This window comes from Neurospora tetraspora, assembly GCF_033439725.1.
Source record: "Neurospora tetraspora strain CBS 560.94 chromosome Unknown B0H65scaffold_1, whole genome shotgun sequence".
NCBI classification, from domain to species: Eukaryota; Fungi; Ascomycota; class Sordariomycetes; order Sordariales; family Sordariaceae; genus Neurospora; species Neurospora tetraspora.
This window is the reverse complement of record NW_026944383.1, coordinates 4,494,728-4,517,645: the sequence shown is the minus strand read 5'-3', so window position 1 is coordinate 4,517,645 and position 22,918 is coordinate 4,494,728. Positions and strand designations below refer to the sequence as shown.

The following is a 22,918-nucleotide window of genomic DNA, read 5'->3' as shown; positions in this document are numbered from 1 at the left end:
CCATTCATTCCTTCTTCTCAGACTCCTTCTCCGCCAAGGCCTCCTGGAATGCCGCAATAGCGTTCTCCAAAGCCTGCTGACTGAAACCAGTCGAGTTCACCAACTCGTCAACCCTCGTCTGGCTCCTCAAATCAGCCTCAAGCTGGGTCGTAACCGTATAAGCGCGCTCCGCCTGATTCGGCTTCACAATGGTCGATGTCTTGGTCGCCTTGTTGTTCCCCGCCTTCGCCTCAAAGGGCGAGACAAATACCAAATTCGTCACGGCAGCATTAAGGTTCGTCAGCTCCACCGGCGCCTTGTTATCCACCACGTCCCACTTCATGATCTGGCCCTTGGGGTGGCCCGTCAGGAGCGTCGTGCCGTCGTAGCTAAACGCCAAGCAAGACGCCGGACCAGCGCCAGGCTGGGTGGCACCGAAGGGTTGAGAAATCTGCATCACCGTCGCCGCGTCCTCGGACTGCGCGCCCAAAAGAGCCTTGCTGTCGCCCCCCTTGAAGAACTCGGCCATGTAAAGCGACGAGTCCTCGCACCCGACGATGATGGCGCGCGCGGCCGGGTCCAGCGACATGCACAGGGGGAAGCTGGGGAACAAGAGGGTGCGCAGCGCGTCGCCCGTTTGGTAGTTCCAGATGATGCAGGACTTGTCTTTGCTGGCGGAGACGGCAAGGTTGGTGTCGTAGGAAACGGAGGCGTTGACGGAGAGGGCGGTGATGGCGGCGCGGTGGTTGGAGAGACTGCGCTCTGGCTCGTGTTCGGCGGAGGAAGGGGTGAGCTCGAGCAGTGAAGAGAGGGACCACACGTGGATGTCTGAGTCGTCGGATCCCGTCAAGACGTGGAAGGGCGTGGCGACTACGCAGGAGACTGCTTGGACGTGGCGCGCTGGGGTTGATACTAGGCGACCGGTGGATGTCTGGTGAGTAAGGGATATATATTAGTGTCTTGGTTGGAAGGATCAAAATTGAAGAAAGGAGAGACTGGGCGTGTCTCAAGAACACATCTGTTTCTTTTTGTGACATGAGCTTACCTCCCAAAGCATGAGCCGACCTTCTGCTGTGCCCAAAATAAGGACGTCACCAGCCAAGGTCAAGCACCGGATTCTCTCGGGGAAGGCCACAAAGGCCTCCTGGTTCCCGCGTATCCTCGAGTAAACGTGGACATAGGCTTTGTTCTCTTGAGCAGCGTAGACATGTGTGTCGCTGACGGCAACGCAGTTTACCGGCGCCGAGCTCTTCTTGAAGTTGTATTTGACAGAGTAGGTAGGGCTCAGAGTGTGGCCGTAGATTCCCACGTCCTTGACGATGGACGTGTTGGAGCTCAGAGGAGCACCGCAGATGGCTGAGACGAATTCTTCCGATAGCATTTTCCTTTTTTCTTGAAAGGCTGATTTATGTGGCTTGCTTATCTCTTTCCTCTCTTCACTCTTCTTCCGTGAATCAGGACCCTGCCCCGATCTGGACTTTTCAGACTCTTTTCGGATTCTTGGAAGCAGCCGCGGAATGCGACAGGCGTGGCAGACGCGTGACCTTTGCTGTAAGTGCAGAGATGTGCTGTGAAGCCTGACGGAAATGCAGGTTGATGAAAGGTGTGTTTCCTCTTCTGTCTTTTTTTGGTGGATGTCGTGTGCAGTGATTGGTACAACACAAAATTTGATGTTACCGTCCTCCCGCCGGTGGAAAAGATGCGGATTCCAAACGGGGTGTTGGCTGGTTAATCTGATGCAAGCGATTCCGAAGGGCAGCTTCAGGATCCTGCAGGTCTTGGAAAAGAAAAGATATGCTGAAGGGCCAATGGTGTTGTCAAGACCTTGTGAGATTCTCATGAAATTTTAATTTTTGTAATGACGGCGTACGGTATGCACGTTGATGGAGTTGAGAACGCCAAGACCGCCAAGCATTGGAGCGAGAACGGGCCAGGGCAGGGTGGCTCGTGGGAGCTTGGACCCCGATGCGACTCTGTCACTCTGTCTCCCGCAAAATTACCCCCTGCCACTCATCATCCATCGTCCATCATCCGTTGTTCGGGTTGTCACCCTGCCTTTGTTACCTACCCTGTTCTAAAAGTGCATCAATCTACTTTATCTACCGGTATCCTACCTTCAACTTCTCAGCCGCAATAAATATCATATCCATCACGAGATCCCATTGTTTCTCCCTTGTTTTTTTTTCTCCTTGCGCAAGTCTCGGTGTTGATTGTCTGCGATTTGTGAGCAATTGGGTTGGGACCAACAATGGGCAATCACCGGGCTAACATTTCCCCTCAATCCTCTTACTTTTTTTTTCGCTGCGTCTGTCATCACTCCAGACCCTTTCCCCTCTCTCTCAACATTCCTTTTTCTTGGCGATCTCTTCTCCATTGGTCGATACTCGCAAACCGGTGGGATAAGGGCAAGAAAATATCTGATTTCTGTTGACTGACGCACATGGCTCGTGGCTCTTTGCGAACCGCCTCCACCCACCAACTTCACTCACCGTCAAGTCTGAAGGGGTCAAGACATCCGCATAGGAAAAGGCCAGGAACATGCCACCATGTCACGGTGAACACGAAATATTGATCGGGAAATGGCGGCTTCACCCTTGAATTTCCCTCGGCGACACCTATGCTGGGGCGATATGGATGGCTTGGTTGAACTGACGGGTACCCAAGACGCTGTATCTGTGTCTATCCGTCCGTGGTTGATAACTTTTCATGTCTGCCGCCGACGGCCAAGTGGAAGGAAACTCGCGCAAGAGTTCGTCGAGGTGCGCTGGATGCCGATTCGTGCTACTATCTCGCCCCTGCATCTCGACCTTCACAGTACGCCTAGCTACGCCTCCAAAATGTTGGCCACTATTTCCTTTCTTTTTCCTGCCCAGCTTGCTGGCCTCGATATGTCGCTGCGGACAAGACAAGCCACGACAAAAGGGAAACGTTTCTTGTTTTTGTTTTCAATGGCCGTAAGGCGGCAAAAGCTCCTCCATCAAGGTTCCATATAACAGCAACCTCGTGTCCACGCTCTCAGGGCACACGCAGTGTCTCCGTCATCTATATCACTGTCTCGGCTCTAGAGACCTTCTCGATCCCTCGCGTGTTGGGAACCAAGGGCGCCATTCCATCCAGTGTCTCACTTGGTCTGCTACGCCCTGTCGGCTCAACTGTTTTGACAGCGCCGGGTATCACCACATAAAACATAACGTTATATATTGTAAGTCCACCATCATGATCCATGCTGCTCGCTACCCAAACATTCTTTCCGCATGACGTTCGTCACTTGCGGTCTTCCCCAAAGGAAAAACGACCGCCTTATAACGTGATATCCGCTTGGTTCGCGACTGTTCACCCTGACCCTTCTTGACCAGTCAGTCGCTACATTTTCTAACTGTGTCTGGTAGGCCACTGTCTAGCTTGTTTCGCTGTTACGAGGCGGGATTGGAAGGACTGTTCCAAAACATTACACGGCAGACTTGGTGTATCGGCATTTCTGCTAGAACCCGGTTTCACCGTCACACTAATCACCGTCTCCCATTCACGTCCATACCGTCCAACACCGTACGCGCTCTTGTACGAGGCAAGCTCCCTTCGCCGTGGCAGGGATATGCCCCGGCATCATATCAACAGGCGATCAGCGCAGGGATCCATGACCACTTCACTTAACCCCAACGACGATCTGACTTGACCACGAGTTGCTCGTCCTGCGTCCTTCCTGCGACCTCCTGCATCCTGCATCGACAAGTTGGCGGCTTCAGGTGGCAGCTAGACTTCTGCTTCTTCCCTTCACACGTTGGCCAGCCCCGGTTGACGTCCGGTCCGTTTCAAGGTTCTTTTCGTCCGGTGTCGTCAGGGCAGCCCGCCACCAAACCCTTTTCGAGTTCTTTCCCCGGCCCAGCAATCAAAATGGAGATTGAGACGCAGTTCAAAGGCTTCAACTTCCCCGAGCTCCTCATCCAGAGCTTGGAGGAATCCGAGGTATTCTTCAACACAAAGTCTATGACCGCGGGTTACCCATGCCAAGGTCTTGCAGCAGCGACCCACGTGGATGAGGACTATCCATATCGGACATCAGACCAAATGACAAACCAAGGGCAGGGACCAAACCACCACCACCGCCGAACCTCCTCTCGTACCTCATCCCATTACAAATCTGTGGCCCCACAGAGTGCCCGGCAATCCCTTCACGAGGGCACGGAGCGCAGATTGGCGGCAGGCATGCCCGGGTACCATGAGCAATTTGGGGCCGCGGACGACTCTTCTGACACCTCCAGTGATTCATCCGTAGAGATAATGCCACCTTCAATCAGAACCCGCCAGCAATCAGTGGTCACAACTACCACCTCGATTTCCGGCCGCAGTTCTTCGCCATTTTCCAGCAAGCCCCACTCCCCCTCTTCCACTTCGTCGAAGCCGACTGCAAACCGGCAAGGAACGTGGTTCGATGATGAGCCAGACCTGATGTCCGGATCAGAAGAGCCCGAAATGGTCAACGACCGCTATGTTCCCCCTCGGCCGCAAACAGCCCTTGGATTCAACGACACAATTCTCGGCAAGACCGTGCTATCCTCTCCAAGTTCGCCGAGGACGCCGTTCCCGAATGCGGTCCCGATGGCATTGCCAATCCACTTGACTGAGGACGGCGATCGTCCGCGCACATCTTCTGGACAGTCTTGCATAGGAAAGCCTCGCATAATCGACATCCATCCGCCAGTTGTGCCCAAAAGGAAGTCATCACTCAGAAGACTTCATCTTCAGAAACCCCCAGCTCTACCTGCATTCTGTCAACAGGAAGGGCCCGCCAGCGATGCGGACAGTTTTCAGAACAGCGATGTCCAGGCTAGGGGCATAACGCTGCTCCCATCCCCGACGTTGCCAGTGCTTTCGACACCCGGAGGCAGGACGATCATCGATGCCTCTAAAAGGCCGTCGCTTGAGCTATATATGAAGAAAAATGTTCCACACTCGCAGACGTTGCCTACTGAGGTTGGAGTAGCCAGGAAGGAAAGTGTGAGAGATGAACGGCCGTCCGGGGACAACGTCCAAGATCTACGCTCGAAGTTGAGCGTGAAGACGTCGACTGGACACCTTCAAGATTGGATTCGATCGCATACGGAGCCAGCAGTCGGTCGTGTTCGTGCTCCTAGCTTCGTTCCAAACAGTCCTGTGGCCGGCGTTCCCTTGCCCGTGGAACTGTTGAACACTCTGCGCATCTCGACCTCGTGTTTTCCGGAAACCACGCTGCTCACCTCCAGCCTGTCCATCGAGACGATACGGACGTATTCCAGGAAGCTCAAACACCAGGTCAGAAAGCCCGGCAACAGTGTCGACGACGACGACAACGAGTCGGTCTTCACCTTCTCCAACCTAAGCACCAAGTCGCGCAAGCGCTGGAATCTCCCCAACCTAATGCAAAGCCGGCGCAACAACAAAAGATTCGCAAGTTACGCCCACGACTTGACCGGAAACACCTCTCCCGAGCCGAGAGCCAGCAAACCCTCTGGTGTCCCAGACTGGGCACCCATCAAGAATATCTTCCCCACCGGCACCGATCACCTCTGTGACGCCCTCTACGCGCACCTAATCGCCTACAACTACATCGGTACCCTCTGCCCTCCTCTACCCGGCACATCATCGCACGTTCCCAAAGAAACCAACAGCGTCCAACGCAACCCTTCCAGCCCGACGCGCCGCTCGGACGAAGACAACGTGCGCCGCATCCCCAGAAAGGCAGAGAGCATCCTCGGCATGAACGATGAAGCAGCAAATTTCTCCTCCGGTGCGTTCTACTCTCCCAGAGACGGAGGCTTTAGCCGTCCCTTCACCAGAGACAGCGAAAAGGGTGGTGTGCCTAAGTTGTCGACCAGCAGCAGCGGCGGTAGCAATGCTGCTGGGTGCGACTTGGCTGCCCTAAGGGATATTCATGCTGGTTTAGCGAGATGCATCGCCCGTTTGGTTACGACGCTGAAGCTTACTACTGGAGAGGGTATGGTGGAGGGCGAGGCGCTGTCGCCGAAGGAGACGGTGGCGCTGGATCCGTTCTTGTTGAGGACGCTTTGCGAGCTGGTGAGGTGTGCTGAGGAGACGGCTTGTTGAGTGGCTGATTTGTGTTGATGATGAATGTCATAAAGCGGCTGCGATGGGATGGGATCATCGTGATGACTTCATTGGCCATGCCAGGCCTTTTTCTTTTTCTCTTTGTCTCGCGAGCGTGGTTCTTGCGAGCATGGTTTATGATGGCAAGGTGTGTCGGAAAGGATACCCAATGGTTTGACGGACATGGCGACTGGATGAGCATGAGCTTCCGGACTTAAGTTACTTTAATGGCACGTCCGGGCGGGGAAGTGTAGAGGTAGTGTAGTGTAGTTGGGTGTACGATCGGGCTAGGCGCTTATACAGTTGAGCTCACCGCCGTAAAAAGCCGATGGCGACATGCCTTTTATTCGTTAATATTTAGTGAAACCACCTCGAGATCCAAACAACAGCAGTGGTTGATGTTGAGAAACCTGTTGAATGATGACACCATCACCGCCCTGTAGGGCTGTGTTGACTCCACTGATGATCAGGGCGGTGCCATATGCCAAGGCGGGAGCCAAGTTGTTGACGTGGAGAGGCTGAAAAAGGGGTCTCCCAAGGGTCCGGAGGGGTCCGACAGAGGGGTCCAGAAATCACTGAAAAGGCTAGAACAGCTCGTACCCATGATGATCACAGAATCTCAATGGTCAATCATTCCCACCGTCTCCATCAACTTTCGTGTCTCCCCCACAAATCCTCATCTCCACATTTAACCTCCGTGCCCCTTCGGAGCTAAGAAGCCGGGTTCTCCTTGTCTCCTCCTTTTTCACCTCCTCCACAATCCTCCACATCCACCGGACCCGCCCCCGTGTTCCTCGGACTCGGCACATTGCGACATAACACGGAGCACACGAACTGAAAGAGTACCTGCCAGGAGGATTCATTGGGCCCCGCCATGTCAACGATACCACAAAACCATTGTTACCACACCAAGAGCTCACTTTAACGCCGAGAGACTCCGGAAGTTAGGACGTCTCTCCACCAACAATAATATCTCTGCGCCACTTCAGTTGGCTCACCCGACCCGACCACCAACAAACTAGACCCGAACCATCGAGGAACTTACCTCTCTCTACCTTACTTGCTTGTTTCAAACAGGAACTACACTATCTATCAGTTTTCGACACCCACCGGAATTGAAAGCATGGAACAACAGCAACAAAAAGAAAAGGCTCCGCTTCGGTCCCGTGTCGCCAACGCTTGTGAGGCTTGCAGGTTTGCTAAGGTCAAGTGTCAGGGGAGCAGTCAAGTTGGGATATGTAAAAGGTTGGTTTGTTTTTGATGAAAGTTATTTGACGGCGTACATTGCTGTCCGTTCTTTTATTTTCTTTAGACTGGTTTCAACCAATCTCTCAGTTTCAACGGCCGCTAACTGCTGGACTTCATCGGGTTGTTGTTTCAGATGCTTAGCTTCTAAACGAGAGTGTATCTTCAAGACTGGTCCCAGAAAAAGACGGCCTAGAGGGTTGAGGGTGTAAGTTCAGTATTTTTTTTTCTTTTTTATAACTTCACCGTTTCAAACTCATAATACCAGCTTCTCAAAGATTCAACAATCATATCCAACCTTTCCTCGAATTCCTTCAACATCTCCCAAAAATCTCCACCCACTTACACTCTCCTTTCCCCCATCCAGAACCGCCGACCAAAACTCCACAACAACCACCACCAATACCAACCCCAAAACATCAACATCAACAACAGCCACAACCACCACAACCACCACAAACCCCTACTCCGTCCAATCTCCCCTCCCCGGCCCACCCCCCGGCCCTTCCCGCACCTTCACCATCGACGTCCCCATCCCCACCGCCTCCGTCGACGTAGCCATCAGCTTGGAGTCTCTCCGTCTCGATCACGAAGGCTACGTGGATCGCATTTGTCCCAGTCTCGGCGGCGACGGGATGGATTCCGAGGACGACGGTACCTATGGCTACGAGTACGATTATGGATCCGACGGTGAGCCAGGAGGGTCGGTAATCTCTAGTCATGCAAGCCATGCGAGCCATGCTAGTTCGTTACCGGTTGGAGCGTCGGCTGCTACGCCGGGGAGTAGTTCTGCGTCTGCGTCTGCGTCTGCGTCTGCGTCTGCGTCTGCGTCTGCGTCTGCGTCTGGAGTTGGCGTTGGCGTTGGCGTTGGGTCGAGGACTGGAAACGGGAACGGAAACACCAGAGCCCCGGGACCAGGACCAGGACCAGGAGGAAGCAGCCGATCCCTCGCCTCCCTCTCAGTACAACCACAATTCAACGTCGACTCCGCCTCGCGGCTCTTGGATATCTTTAGGAAAGTCATGGTTTGGCATTTTCCTTGTGTGTTGGTTGATCATGTTGTCTGCAATGACGAGACTGAGGTGGAGGGGAAAGTAGAACTAGAAGAAGCGACGGTGGCGTCCCTTGCAAGGGAGAGGCCGTTTGTGCTGCTGGCTGTGTTGGCGGTGGCGAGCAGCACAAGGACGTTGCAGGGTCATAGTCTGTATGATGAGGAGTTTAGGAAGATTTTGGGGCTGAAGTTTGTGGCGGGTGGTGAGAGGAGTCTGGAGCTGTTGCAGGGGCTGGCGGTTTATGTTGCTTGGTGAGTTTTTGTCTACACTCTACATGGTGATGGTGTTTAGACAGGGGAAAGGGTGATGGTGACTAATGAGTGACTTTGTTGTCTAGGTATCCCTTCCATCTCCGACCGAAGAACAGACAGGCGTTTCAGTATGTGCGGATGGCGGTCGATATAGCTAATGATCTTGAGCTGGATGTGGATCCCGGTGTTGATGAGCTCTGTGGTCCGAGACGTCCTAGTCCGCAGAGACTGGAGGAGATCAGGACTTATCTGGCTACGTATTATGTTGCGTCAAAGTAAGTCTCATTCACTGAATCTCGTTCCACAGTTGAACTAACACACAATAGCTTCGCAACAACATGGAACCGCACACCCTCCATGTCCTTCACCAGCTATACCGCCAAATGCTGCGACATCCTCGAGAAGTACAGCATAACCAAGGGCGACCGCATTCTCCCCTGGCTAGTCCGCCTCCAACGGCTCTGCGAAGAGACGAACGATCTGCGTAAATCCCAAAGAGGTGGTCTACCACAACAAACCGAGAGCCAGATCGAGATGATCATCAAAGGCATGGAAGCCCAACTAAACGAATGGGAAGCCAAGATGCCTCCCGATCTTCAATCAATACGTACGTTACGTTTTCCCTTCCCTTCCCTTCCCTTCCCTTTTTTTCCAACCATTCACTGCCTTCATAACTAACATCCACCCTACTAATGCTAGCCTCAATCCGCATAACAACCCTCTTCACCCGCCTCTTCCTCACCGGCGCGCCCCTCCTCAAACTCCCCTTCGTCAAGCTCCCCGGCCTGGAGAAAGGAAACCCACCTTCCTTCCGCGTAGACCCCAACCGTCTTCTGGGTCTGATCCCCACCTTACACCAAAACTACGAGTACTTTCTGTCGCTGTCAGCACACGAGATCAACGCCTTCTCCATGATCGGCTGGGGCTGTCTGATTTTGAGTACCATTTTGGGGTTTCGCATGAGTTTTCCGATCATGTTTTGTCCGGAGTGGGATGACTATGCGGCGAGGAGGGTGGTCAGGTTTGAGGGGTTTTTGGAGAGGTTGTGTCGGTTGGGTACTACTTCTACCTCGTCTACCTCTGAAGAGACGGACAAAGATAGGAGTAACCTGACGCCGGCGACGATGCCGACGACTAAGGGGATGGATGTGTTGAGTGCTAGTAAGGTTGTGTTTGCGGTGGTGAGGAGGAAGTTTAGGAATCGAGTTGCGAAGTTGGAGGGGGCGGGTTTGGGTAGAGGGAAGAAGGATAAGGATACGAGGATGGGTGGTGTTGGTGTTGGTGTGGGTGTGGGTGTTTGTCCTGTTACTGGGAAGGCGGTTGGTGAGGGGGGGGATAATCCTCATGATCATCTGGGGGAGCAACATCACTTACAACCTCAACAACCACCACCACCCCATCATCATCATCACCAGCACCAAACCCAACACCTCCAAACCCCAACATCACCAACAGACTTCACCACCACCAAGAACCACCACCAGCACCACCAGCATCCCCAAAGTCAACAAGAAGTCCTAGACATCCACATGGACCTCTCCATGCTCCCTCTCGAGGTAGACATCTCGCAAGCAGCACCCATACCCACCCTGCACATCCCCTCAACAAACATATCGGGGTGTCCAATGATGGACGGCAGTTTGGAACCTTATTATCCCTATTGGGATGAGACGTTTGCTTTCAACTCTACATCATTAACTGGGTCTGGGGGTAGTCCGAGTGCGAATAGTCTTGGCAGTGTTGGCAGTGGGAGCGCTGACACGACAAGGAATGGTGTTGCAAGTGGAGAACATATGTCAGGGGAGGGGAGTGGTGGTGGTGCTGGTGTGCCGGTGGGAATGCCAACGATGGGGTCGGGGATAGGTGGTATGAACATGGGAATGGATATGGGAATGGGGTATAATGATCTCTGGGCTGCGATGACGATGGATTGGGCTGGTGGTGGGGATGTTGAGAATTGGGCTTGAGCGTAGGTAAGTTTTTCGCTTGGATACATCTAACGACTAATGAACTGCTGAATCTATTCTTTGCATTCCTCATAATCGGCCATGATAGATAGACATTGATGATGAAGAGAAGAGACTGTGAAACACTGGTCCTGTGACAGGAATCTCGAGCCATTTAAGTCTCAGAGAAAGCAGTCACCTACCAAACCTAGTGTACGCGTTTATCTCATTTTTCTATTTCTAATAACTCTACATGAAGCCTCAACCCGTGAGGCAGTCCGAATGACATCCCTCGTCTTTATCTTTCACATTTTTCCAACTACCTGATTAAGGTACCTGTAGCCAAACTCTAGAACTCTCCCAACCCACCACCCCTTCAGGACTGGATCTGAACAAACTCAGAACGAACCGCATATGACATGTGATTTCTCCTTCACGCAGGTATCTCGATCGGGCTCAACCAACTACATATTCCCGTGCCTCCCTCCTGTTGGTTTCCTTTCCCCTGTGTCCGAGTGAGAGAGTCTGGTTGGTCGCAGTTCGCATGAGCCGGTGAAGCTTTTTGCGCGCCAATGGGATGGATGCACATGGATGAAGTAATCGACGAAGACGGAAGATAACGCGTCTAATTTTGAGGATTGGAGGCAGGTACAGCAGATACGTAGAGGTAATCTCTTTTTTCCAATCTCAGCAGAGTATAGTCCCAACAGAGTCCAACAGAGTGAAAGACAGAACTACGACCACCTTCTATCTAGATGTAGTTCACTTAACCACCTTAAGTTGACTCCCCTCCTGAAGAAACTTGGTACCCCCCACGGCTAGGTACGTTCCTTCTCCACTGACTGCGTACCTCCACACATAGTTCAGTCGTGCCTGCCCGCCCGACGAACGAATGTTCCTTGTGAACCTCCGTCTGCAGGTTCGTGTAGCACAAAGAGGATTCCACTTGATTAGGTAGGCAGGCGGAGCAACGTCGGTCGGTCGGAGGCGACTCCCGATGACCCCGCTTTGGTGGCTTTTTTTGTTCTTCTTCTTCGAAGCGAGGGCGGGTTGAGTTATCTATAGGTATCGTAGAGGAAAATGTTGTGTTAAGAGAGGGTTGAATCGGCTTAGGAGGACTGGAATTTGGGAGGGTCCGGAGTGGTAAGGGTGGAGTGAAAAGGAACATGAACATATACCTTACATAGACAGAGATGATGTAGTCGCTAGCTTTATTCCACAGCACTTGGTATCGAAGTCTCACCACTGGGTTGTCATCGATAGGTACACTACCTAGGTATGTAGGCAGATAGGTAGAGGCAGACATCTAACACCTCCTTTCTCCACTGTGCAAAGCAAATCACGACTCCATCTGTGGTGGTTAATAAGTAGAGGCTGGTTAGCAAAAGGCAAGGTACCTCTAATGAAGCTTCGTATGCCGCGTTCTGTGGAATTCCTTCCCAGACTGTCTGTCGGAGGGTATACAAGAAGGAGCAACGGAGAGCAATGGGGAAGGTAGAGCGAGCAGTCAATGTCCTCGGTCGCCCCTGCCTCCTGCCCCCTCGTACAAAACACAGTTCGAACTTGAAAGTGTCTTTAACGAACTGTTCCTTCCCCGGGGATATATAAAAGCCAAAACCACCATCAACCCCGCCAACCCCCAGATTAGAGGTGAGAACTCCATGTCGTCAAGCTCACAGTTCTACCTATGCTTTTCAAATAAGTGTGGCATTCCCAACGCCGTTTCTTCCAGGGCATTGGTAATCACACTAGGTAGTCTACACTAGTCTAGTAGCAACCCGTCACCCCGTCACCCTGTCACCCGTAAGTCATCCGTCACAAAATGTGAACGGCTATGCAGGTCGCAAAAAGCCGAGGGTATGGTATGGAGGGAATGAATGGGTCAGCACATCTGAGACAGTGTTGAAGAATCGTGAGTGGGTGGGTGAACGAGGTGATGAGTGGTTGTGTAGTGAGTGGTGTGTGGAGGGTTGGTGAAGGGTTGGTGAAGGGTTAGTGAGTATGAGTTAGAGAGAGAGTGTGTGTGTAGTGGGGGGTTATTGGAAGGGGAACTAGTGTACATCGTGAAGGAGGGAAGTAAAGGGGTGCCGGTATGTGCAGGTGTCTACCTACCTGTGATATAGTAAGGTATGTCCGGGACAAGGTTAGAGGGAGAACGCTGATACCACGCTCACCCGCCCCCGCCCGCTCACCCGTCTCACTCACTTTCACTTCCCTTTGAGATAGATCACTCTTCACTGATTGTAAGCTTCTTACTGCTTCACAACCTTGAGCATGTGTGTGTATCAGTGTGCGGCTTATAGCGGATCTTCCTGATCTCCAGACTCGATACATTTGTGACAGGGAAAGGATCAGATGTAACTATGTTGTCCGGTCGGGACTTACCATGCTTCCTTCTAGCCGACTCGTCAGCCAGCCAGGTCAGCCTTTTCTTGTTCTCCCCCAGAGGGACAGAGGTGTGTGGGGTGTTGGTTGGTGGTGGTGGTTGTCATGCGGCACTGGACCCCTTTCTTCTTCTTCGGCCTAGGCTTACTACTAGTAGTTAACTTAGGCATGGAAAAAGTCCAATACTATATCTGCTATCCGAGTTTTCCGCCGTAGAAGAACAACAGGAATGTTGGAGAATAGTAGAAAGTGTTCCCATGGATGAACCTCGGAGCTTGCCAGGCTGCAGCTGACATAGTGCGCAATCACATTTGATGACATAGGTAGTTTCAGCCCATCCCATCACATGGAATGGCATGGAGCATGGCTCAACACAAGCGCATCACACTTTTTTTGCCAGTCGGAACGCAGCGGCAAAGGAGAAGGCAAAGGCAGATATTGGGGGATTTTGACCATGGCACACAGTACAATTTTACACACAGAAAAGAGAGACAATTGCTCGGTAAATAGCATGCCGACCCGAGAGACGACGGATAGTAACCAATAACCAATCCCCTTCCCCATCATTGCGATGGCAGGGCCGATCAAAGCAAGGAAGGTGAAAAATGGAGTTTGATGATTCGTCTTCTTTCTTTCTTTCCTTCCAAGGAAAGGGAAAGGGAAAAAAGATCTTTTGCTGTCGTTTCGTTCGGTATTCAATCAGAAAGTCTGTCTGTTTCAGCCTAGAAGCGGGATGCTGGGGTACCTGGCACACTACCTAAGTAGGCGGCGTCATCCTCGCTCGCCATGCCATTCATCGGCAACGCATGGATGGCTTCTCTCAGGGACCGCCCGGCGATGGACTATCGCCTACTAGTCGGTCGATCGGCGTACTCCGTGCAGTAGGATTTCCGGAGTGTGATGACGGAATCATGTTGGATATTCCAGGCAGATCTCCGAGCACATATGCCTCGACGTAGGGTGAGGGTCGTCTTCCTGATTTTAGTAGTCCCAGTCATAGCCAGTCTATTGTATATCGGACATAGCAAGATGCAAGGAAAGGTTGAACACCACAGCGCTTCCATCGCTTCAACGCTGACAATAGACACCGGCGGGCCCGCACTGAGAATGGAATTTGTACGTGCCACAATGCCTGGTCATGATGGTAACTTTGACCAACAGGCTTCGATTCCGGACAGAATTGGTCAGCATGGCTAATGAGGAGTGGCGGTTACACGGCTGCCCCCGTGGAATTCATGACAGGGTTGAGGTACGTAGTTTTGTGGAATATAGATTGTCGTACGGCAAGCCTGTGACGAGTGTTGGTGTAGAGCTGGAAGCTTGAACCAAGGTAGAGAGGGATGGTGGGATTCGCTCTCTATCTCAAAAAGGGGAATCGGATGCATTATCTCCCACCGGTTTCAGGCATTTGTACCGGGAAGCAACCCTGCGTTCCCCCATCATATTTATCGGAACCCGCACATTGATTAGTTGCCTTGAATTTTGAAGGTGGGAAGGGGAGGGGAGGAGAGGTGGGAGGGCTGCCAGGTTATGTCTGCCAGGAAGAATAGCACATTCTGCTATGTCACCTTGCCTCATTTCAGGTCCCCTTCCCCTCTGACTTCTCAATAGGTGCCCGGAACAACGTATTCGTAGCTGGGTAGGAACTGAAGAGCGGGAAATTGGGGAGTGACCTTTTGGTGACAGTCCAGGCAAGGCACGCGCCAAAAGACCCAATCGCACATGATGCAAAAACGCCAAGATAGAACATGGCCTTGTAACGACGCACACGAGCCGAGAAGATGGGAATGTGTGCGTGTGGTCATACGGAGGAAATGCTTTGTGTTTTGAAGATGGGCGGGAAATGGCCTACGCCTTATAGCAGGGAGACTATAGCGCCAACTTGTTGGTCGTGTATAGCCGAGGAAGGGCTGTAGAATATGCCCACATCTATACCATCGAGGATCTGCTCGCTCAGACATGAAAGTGACGATACCTTCACCGGTCTTCATATCGGACCTTCATCGAACACACCAACTTGGTCTTCCCCCACCCGCGCTTCTCGGCGGCAGCGCAAGGCCCTGTGATGATTATTGGACGTGCATAGTAGCACTTGAGCCCGCAAACCGGATACAACCTCGTGTGATACTGCAGTGTATAGTGGTGTATAGGTAGTCCTACTCCTACCCAGTGTTACACACAAGCCAAGTCGAGACTAAGTCAAATCAAGTCGGCCATTTAACAGTCAAATCAAGTCGACGAATTTCTAATTCAATTCAAATCAAGCCCAGAAGGCGACTCGACTCGGTTGACTCGGTTATTTCGTCAGACCATAGATTTTTTTCAGAAACATACAATCCCGGGATTTTGAGTACAAATTACTATAGAATATTCGGGTATATATACGTGTACAAATTTCGTATAGTCGCTAGAGCTCGTATGCGTCGTAAATAACCAAAACTTTAGAAAAATTTCGTTGTCATTTTATATAGACAGTCGGTTGCCAGGGCAAAGTGTTAAGGTTTCTTAGGGTAGTCCGATTATGCGAGTTCAACGAGTCAAATCAAGTTCGCCTCCTCAACAAGCAAGTCAACCCTCAAAATAGTCAAATCAAATCGAGTCAGACCCCCGAATTGATTTGATTTGGCTTGTGTGTAACACTGCTCCTACCCACCTTTCACCTCCCACCTCGGCCGCCCGTCGCAAGGCAACCTAGGTGGGAGTGTAGGAGTGAGGGGGATATAAGGGAGCTATACCCTATACAGCACCAAGGCCGTCTTTGAGGGGCCTTGCCTTTGAGGGATGGTCGAGATGATGAAGATGAGCTTCCGCATCCTTCCGCGCTGCGCCGTGCCAAACGGGATGTGGCGTTTTTGATGAGCCGTCACTCGTCGAATGGAATTGCATCTCGGCCAGTCTGGCGGCACTGGATTTCAAGTTTCGACAACTCCCACCCTCCCTTCCAGTGCCGTCCGGCCGTTTGCGTAATGGTGCTTCTATTCAGAAATGCTCATCGTCGATGAGAACCTGATGGGAGTGAGGCTCAGAAAATCGAACAAAGACGGCAGATCCAGGGTGACGACCACGAATCCGGCATATCTTGACGACTGTATTCAGAATGGAAGTCTCGGTCACCTGTAAATAATAGCTGTAGGTACCTGGTCGAGGTAGTGTCTACGGTAGGGCCATGCGGGTCACTTTGAGACGAACACCCGATCCGGGCCCCGTAGGTCCCGCCCCACTGGAAGTGAACACTAAAGTGGAACCCACCACAGCCCTGGGTGCCCCGTGCGTTTTTACTTCTTACAGGTAACTCGACCTCTAGCTTCCACTTGGCGATGAATCTCTGACAACAGACTCGTGATGCTCGCCCAGGATCCCCTTCCAGTCTCAACCCTTCTCTCCAACGGACATGCCCCTCTTGGGGAAAATAGAACATGCCATGTTTTCATGGAACCAACCGTCAACCCGTCCCTCGGCCCCCCGTCCCCCGTCGGCCCCCCGTCAACCCCTCGGGCCGCACATCATGATGTTTTCTTGAAGCAAACGCGACCCAAAAGGGGGCCCTTGTCGACTTCAAACACGGTCCCTTTTGGCACTGCCCTACGGTATCCGTACTATCTGGGTCGACTGTGACGGCAAGGTTCCTGCTGCATGGCGCTGGCCGCTGCCGCCAACATCTTCAGTCCTTCTCAACCTCTTCAGGGCATGTCCTCATCACGGCATCACGCACCACCCGTGGCCCCCTGCCTAGTTGTACCGCGACGCCCCGATGTCACGCTGGAGTTTCGTTGCTTCTCGTTTTCGCCAGGCACTGCATTGCGTCCAGGAGAGTGCAATAACACTGTTCCACCATCAGCGTTCCATTATCCCCTTGGCTAACTAGAGGCCTCCTTTCATTCTTTTTCAGAAGTTTGAAGATGTCGTCTGAGTGAGTGTTGTGTCTATGGGAGGAGTCAAAGAGCCTGCAAAATTGGAGATGGGAGAAGTTAAATGCCCATTCGTTTGCCCCACTTCAGAATCCCATGGGATGGGCGGTAGTCGAGGGATCGTCCCATTCTCGAAGGCCATCATCGACAATAGCATTTGCTTACAAGATTTCGCCTTTGTCCGGATCTGCCTATAAGTCCGGGCGTCACTCCTCTGAATCCCCCAGCTGCCACTTTCACCACTTCACTGACCAGAGAATAGGCGCAGTCTTCCTGGCTTCTACCTCTTGTCTTCGCGCCAACTTGTACACATCCAGACATCCTTTCGAGGCTTTGAGCTTCGCCGAGCTGCAGCGTCCTGCATTCGGGCATGCGCGCCATCGCTGGGAACCACACTCTGTGCGTTGCAGGTCACCCTGTTACGGCCACTGATGGCCAGTCGAAGACCGAGACACCCGCCCGAGCCCATCACCCATCACCCACCCCCCCTTCTGGGCCTCAAGCTTCCCCCCTTGCCCTGCCCTTGGCCTCATGGCCCATGTCTCCACCACGCGGGCACTAACTCGCAATCCCTCGCTAGTGTTCAGGAACAGCCAATAACGTGACGGGGATGCTTGCCTTATCTAAAATATCACGTCTCGCCGAGTCCTGCGTACCTTGAAGTTGAGTACGTAGAGGTAGCATGTAATTTCATTCCATGTGGTCGCGCGGCTGTCCAGTTCCTCTCTTACGTCGCGTTGATCGGCCTTGCCCAGACTTGAGCGACACTGTCTCTCCGCAATCGACAGGTACGAGTTGGAGTCGCGTACGTGCTGTGCTGAATCCGGCCTAGTTCAGGTACTTAGTAAAGAGTACCGGTAGCTAACGTAAACTGTGTCTTTTTGCTCTTTGGTTGAGGCTGCTTTGCTGCTTGGCTGCCCACGGGCGCCGCGCCTACCACCAAGGAAATCGGCTGCCGTTAGTAGCCTTGCGCGCTCCGACAGCTTGAACACGCAATCCATCTTTTTTGACTAATTTTTCCCTGTACTGTAGTGCAGCTCCCAGTTCTCTCCGGTGGTGTAAGCCGCGGGCGGGGGGCCGAAAAGCTAAAAGCACACTATGTACAATCTGGGAAGCTTCCCATTGAACGATCGAGTCACAAGTGGGGACCCCGAGGGACCAAAAAGTTAAATGCAGGATGCGTCAGTTGCCCAAATGAACCAATCAGAATCGCGTACAGAGTAGAGGTACGTAGCACCAAAAGCCAAAAGCGAACCACAAGCTCACCTCCTAGAAAAATCCTTGGGTCCAGGTCCAGATCGCGCCTGCCCACACCCGGAGTCCCGTCGTCCCCTTCCCTTCCACCTGCACTTCCACTTTTTCCTTCTGTTCTCATCCTGGCCATCCTGGTACGCTCACAGCCTCACCCAGACACCACCCACACCCCGGGAACTGTCTCGTCGACGCCCGCACTCGCACCGCACTCGCACACACACAACCGACTGACGGTTCGCTCCCCTTTTGCCCATTTGCGACAGGTCACTTCCATCCTCCACAAAGCTCTCCCCCATCCCACACCACTACCAGACTTTCAACTTTCCTCCTCCTCCAACCCCAGGCCAACTTTTTTTTTCCCTCCCTCCCTCCCACCACCTGCACACTTACACCCACTCATTCACCATCTAATCCTCGCTCTAGCAAACTGCTGTATTCCTGTCGCTTTGGACGTTACCTCGTTACCTCGTACCTTTTTGCACGCAGGCATCAGAGGCAGCATTCGTTTTCTTCCACTCAGCACAACGAGAAACGAGCTGCCACCAAACAACCACAACCACCAGTTACTTCCGCCCACTACAAGAGCGAGCAACAAGCAGACAGATTCTGGCTGTGCACCCCTCATCGTCATCACCTTTACAACAACGAACCCTCACACAAAGCCCTCGCCTTGGCCGGGTATCCTGTCGCGTCTTGGTAAATAACCTACAGGTAAGGTTGATTCCACACCCCAGGCCCGGCCCCGTCGCCTGTTTCTTGCCACGCTTTCTTTGTCCTGTCCTCATCCTTACTGCCCACCTATCCCGGGCCCCCTGCTGCCGACTGGTGCACGCGAATACCTAGCAGCACTTCCTTCAATCTCTCAAGCGAGCGAGTCACAACACACACGTACAATAGTAGGGTGTGGTCTCGATGGTGCACGCATACGTACGGACTGAATTCCAGCACGGTACCTGACACGCTCGACGTAACCAGGCATCCTTCTCTCCACAAAGTCGCCGTCGCATCCACTCTGCGAACCCAATTCCTCCACTGCCAACCTGCCGACGGCTCGTTGCCCATTCGATCAATCACGTCCGATCGTCGCCCCAGTCGTCTCCGTTCTATCTGTAGCGACTCCAACCTGTACATGCACCAAACGCACCGCGAGGCATGAACGGGGATCGTCGTCAGAACGTGAACGCTCCGGGCGTAACCTCCTCCGTCACCGTGTCCGCCAACTCTTTCGCTTCTCTGGCCTCCAACCGCGCGAGCCCCTTCTCGTCGTCCACCGCGACAACCAACACAATGGCCGCCCCATCCTACCTACCGCGACCTTCCGCCGCTCAGGCTGCGCAAGCCTTCAACAATAGACAAGGCATGACCTCTCCGGTCGGCTACTACACAGCTGGCAAGCCCTTCGATCGCGACGCTGCCAAGCCTGTCGGAACCCCGTTCGCCGCGACGCCCTCCCCGACCTATTCGGTCGCCCGCATCCGCAAGTTGCCTGCCAACTTTACCGAAGACCAGCTGCGCCTGATGATGGCCCTCTCCAAGGATCTCGTCAAAGCCGAGCTACTGCCCGCCGACATGTCGGACGATGCTGGTTTCCGCACCGCGATTCTCACATTCAAGACCTTGGAGGGCGCGCAAGAGACGAGGCAACTCCTGAACGGCAAGACGAACATGACCAACGACGCCGAAATGATTGTTGAGATTATTCAGTCCGATTCCGCAGTCTCGAGCACCAGATTCTCGATTGACACATCTGTCTCCGCTGTGACGTCGGCAGTCACTTCGCCGACAGCGCTGACGGCGCCCTCCTCGAGACAAGTGTCGCGCTTCAATGGCACATTCCAATCTCTTGACCGAATGTCGCCGCCCCTTAATACTACGTACGGGTCCACCGAGTTGGGCAGCCCCGAGGCCACTGCGCACTACCAGAACCTCTTCTCCGCTCAATCGCCCATCGGAAACTACCTTACTGACGGTAGTCGCGCGACCGGCAAGACCTTGATTAACAACGATTCCGCAGACGATGACGAAACGGGCGAAATTCTCAAGGAAATTGGCGGCTTTGCTGAAGGCGGTCCCCAGCAACGTCGGTCCACCTCATCTCAGCTTCCCATCACGCGCATGGCAAACTTGTCGCTAAACACATCGGTTCCCACGACTATGCCGCAGTCAGTGTCGCACTATTCCCAGTCTAGCATGGCGGGCATGGGAGCGCATTCTGCTACCATGTCGCCTACCAACATGATGGGCGGCCCCGTCCCAATGATGCCCCATGCTCAACCGTATCGGCAACACCCACCCGCGAACCCCGCGGACATGAACCCTCCTTGCAATACCCTCTATGTCGGCAATCTGCCCATCGACACCTCCGAAGAAGAGCTCAAGGCCGTGTTTTCCAAGGTGCGGGGATACAAGCGCCTTTGTTACAGGACTAAGCACAATGGACCCATGTGCTTTGTCGAGTTCGAGGACGTCTCTTTTGCCACTAAGGCCCTAAATGAGCTCTATGGTCATACGCTCAGCAATAGCCGTAAGGGCGGCATGCGACTGAGTTTCTCAAAGAACCCCCTTGGAGTTCGCACGGGTCAGGCGCCTGGCCAGAATGGCGCTGGACCCATGAACGGCATGAATGGTTTCCCCCACGGTCCCAACACTGGTTTCACAACCGCAAGTGGACCTCCTCCGGGATTGTCTGCCCCTCCTGGTTTGGGCATGAACAGGTCGCTGTACTCGGGGTCGCCTAACATGCTGAACAACGGACACAATCCGTATACCCCGCCCCCGTTCCCCACGAGTCAGAACCCCTGGGCTTCGAGCTTCAACGGCTCTTCGCAACTGAACGGCAACTCTCAGGCGCAATTCCCGGCATACATGATGGGCAGATGATAATACGCATACGAAGCTGGCGCCCTTGCCCTCCGGATGGCATATTCAGATCTCTTCGTTATTTCCGATCTGTTGTCCTTGTTTTTCTGCGTATTTCAAGCAAAGGATATTTCACGTTTTGGATTATTGCTGCACTTACACATCTTTTCTTGTCTGCCTCGCGCCGATCAATTGGACAAGAAAAGCGGCATGGACATGGGGTGTTGATTGGAGCTGGTAGGCGATGTTTGAGGCACAGTGGTTACGGCTTGCATACGGCTGGCATCTTCGACATGGCATGCATTGGCGCATGGTGCGTGTGGACACATGAATGTTGTTTTTCGACATGGACACGATTTCCCTCTTAATTTAACGTCGTTATTTTTCTTTTTCTTTTCTTTTGCGTTTCACCCAACACGCTGGAGTCGTAGAGGATTCTCTTTTTGCCGGAATTCCCCTTATGCTTCCCCGGTCTCCTTTTTGGCTTTTGTTCAGGGCGAGCGTCTCATGGCCTTCGACCATGGTTCAAGAGCTGTTTTCGTGGCCACACCAGCGTGCGTGGAGTCTAGGGATTGGCATCGGCCTACGGCGTCACGATCGGTTTATCATCAGCATCCAAGGGAGAGAAACGAGCATGGGCGACATGGACCCAAGAGGTCCGTAGGAGTTATCGTTATTTGGCTTGTGGCATATCGCGCAACACATACAAACACACTGGCATTCGAATATGCAGGCGGCTTGCGGTGCAAGAAAATATACACACAATGGTGCAGTCTTCCAAAACAATCATTTCAACCACCTTTGTGTATGTACGGCGGCCCTCATACGCGGCGAAAGGAATTAAATCCCGGATCGTTTGACATCATATGGCACAAGAGAAAGAAAACTACACACATATCATATATGGGGTACGCATCTACAAAGTGGGCTGAACACATCTCCGGGGTTAACGGCAAAAGACTTGGGGACATGGGATGAAATGATACCAAACCTCTTGTACACATCAAACAGGAAAATGTTTTTGCATAAAATATCTTATCGTTGACTTTTGTTTTGGATGGAATATTATCTTCTTGGCGCTATGATTGTTTATACTCCTTCTTCATCGCTTCTTTGAACGAGAGTTGCGGCAACCTCCTTTCATCCGACAACCGAACAAACACCTATGCTTATCGTCCCGGTGGCACGCGAACACAACAGCAATTAAGATAACCTCAGCCGGGTGTCACCGAACCCCCACGAAACCTTTGTGGAAGGCAGTGCTTCAGGACGGGATGGAAGGGAGCCGCACTTTATGTTGGATATTTTGTATCCTTTATTGCTTGTTCTAGTATCTATTCTTCTTCGACATGACGCCTGCCTCATTCACACCCTTCTGCTATACTGTCAATGTGGTTATCATACCGCTCTCCACATTCTCTCTAGTCTTCAGAGTCTCTACTACAGCGTTGTATGACGTTGTTTGCACTTGCAAAGGAAACCATTACTGTCAGAAATGCGTATGTCAAGAGTGAGAGATAGGGAGCAGACGGGAGACGAAGTCAGGGCATCATGGAGGCCTGTGACGACTGTAATTCATTTATCAGAGGCGTGAATGGTAGAGGTGTCATGTCATGTTTGCGGATATTTCTATTCTGGTTCTATTTGAGTGTGTTGATGATCTTTAGTCGGTTTTTTGTATATCAGGATATTTGTCATAGCGGAATTAGCGAATTGGCAAACAGATGACTTCAACGTCCCTGACTATAGCTATCCGACACGTTTATGTCCATTGGTTCAAGGTCAATGTGCTAACTAAGTGGTTTGTTGCGCGCAGAGTGTCTGTGACCTTCTTGTACCGGTAGGGAAGAGACGTTGATATCTGGATATTTGTCACCAAAGGCTACTGTAATTAATTCCAAGACACAACGCACTAGGAGGTGAAGTCCCACATTAAATTGACTTGATCTCCTCACTGT

At 52.5% G+C, this 22,918-nt stretch overlaps 5 protein-coding genes across 5 annotated transcripts; 4 read left to right on the top strand and 1 right to left on the bottom strand.

The window, feature by feature from the left end:
- Positions 1-4: 4 nt before the first annotated feature.
- B0H65DRAFT_414380 (WD40-repeat-containing domain protein) lies at positions 5-1,360 on the bottom strand (the record flags this gene model as incomplete). Its single annotated transcript, XM_062823913.1, has 2 exons — positions 5-910; positions 1,025-1,360. 2 exons carry the CDS (start codon positions 1,358-1,360, stop codon positions 5-7), a joined length of 1,242 nt encoding a protein of 413 aa, XP_062686639.1.
- Positions 1,361-3,870: 2,510 nt separating this feature from the next.
- Positions 3,871-6,060, top strand: B0H65DRAFT_417224 (uncharacterized protein; the record flags this gene model as incomplete). The annotated part of the gene is made up of 1 exon (XM_062824077.1): positions 3,871-6,060. The coding sequence occupies one exon, from the start codon at positions 3,871-3,873 to the stop codon at positions 6,058-6,060; it is 2,190 nt and encodes a 729-aa protein (XP_062686638.1).
- A 625-nt stretch (positions 6,061-6,685) lies between these two features.
- Positions 6,686-10,741, top strand: B0H65DRAFT_451373 (uncharacterized protein). The gene is made up of 6 exons (XM_062826048.1): positions 6,686-7,305; positions 7,442-7,513; positions 7,673-8,608; positions 8,695-8,883; positions 8,935-9,215; positions 9,308-10,741. The coding sequence occupies exons 1-6, from the start codon at positions 7,184-7,186 to the stop codon at positions 10,573-10,575; spliced, it is 2,868 nt and encodes a 955-aa protein (XP_062686637.1). The 5' UTR covers positions 6,686-7,183; the 3' UTR covers positions 10,576-10,741.
- Positions 10,742-19,029: 8,288 nt separating this feature from the next.
- Positions 19,030-21,134, top strand: B0H65DRAFT_41374 (uncharacterized protein). The gene has a single exon (XM_062823863.1). It carries the CDS (start codon positions 19,254-19,256, stop codon positions 20,979-20,981), a length of 1,728 nt encoding a protein of 575 aa, XP_062686636.1. The 5' UTR covers positions 19,030-19,253; the 3' UTR covers positions 20,982-21,134.
- Positions 21,059-21,328, top strand: B0H65DRAFT_400196 (uncharacterized protein; the record flags this gene model as incomplete). The annotated part of the gene is made up of 1 exon (XM_062823782.1): positions 21,059-21,328. A coding segment is annotated over one exon (270 nt), but the record flags the coding sequence as incomplete, so codon positions are not given.
- Between the last annotated feature and the right edge of the window lie 1,590 nt (positions 21,329-22,918).

What these genes read in the sequence shown, in the direction of transcription:
- B0H65DRAFT_41374 (XM_062823863.1), top strand. Translation starts at nt 19,254, where the DNA reads ATGAACGGGGATCGTCGTCAGAACGTGAACGCTCCGGGCGTAACCTCC.
- B0H65DRAFT_451373 (XM_062826048.1), top strand. Translation starts at nt 7,184, where the DNA reads ATGGAACAACAGCAACAAAAAGAAAAGGCTCCGCTTCGGTCCCGTGTC. An exon ending in CAAGTTGGGATATGTAAAAG is followed by an intron (nt 7,306 to 7,441) that starts GTTGGTTTGTTT and finishes TTGTTGTTTCAG; the next exon opens with ATGCTTAGCTTCTAAACGAG. An exon ending in CGGCCTAGAGGGTTGAGGGT is followed by an intron (nt 7,514 to 7,672) that starts GTAAGTTCAGTA and finishes TCCCCCATCCAG; the next exon opens with AACCGCCGACCAAAACTCCA.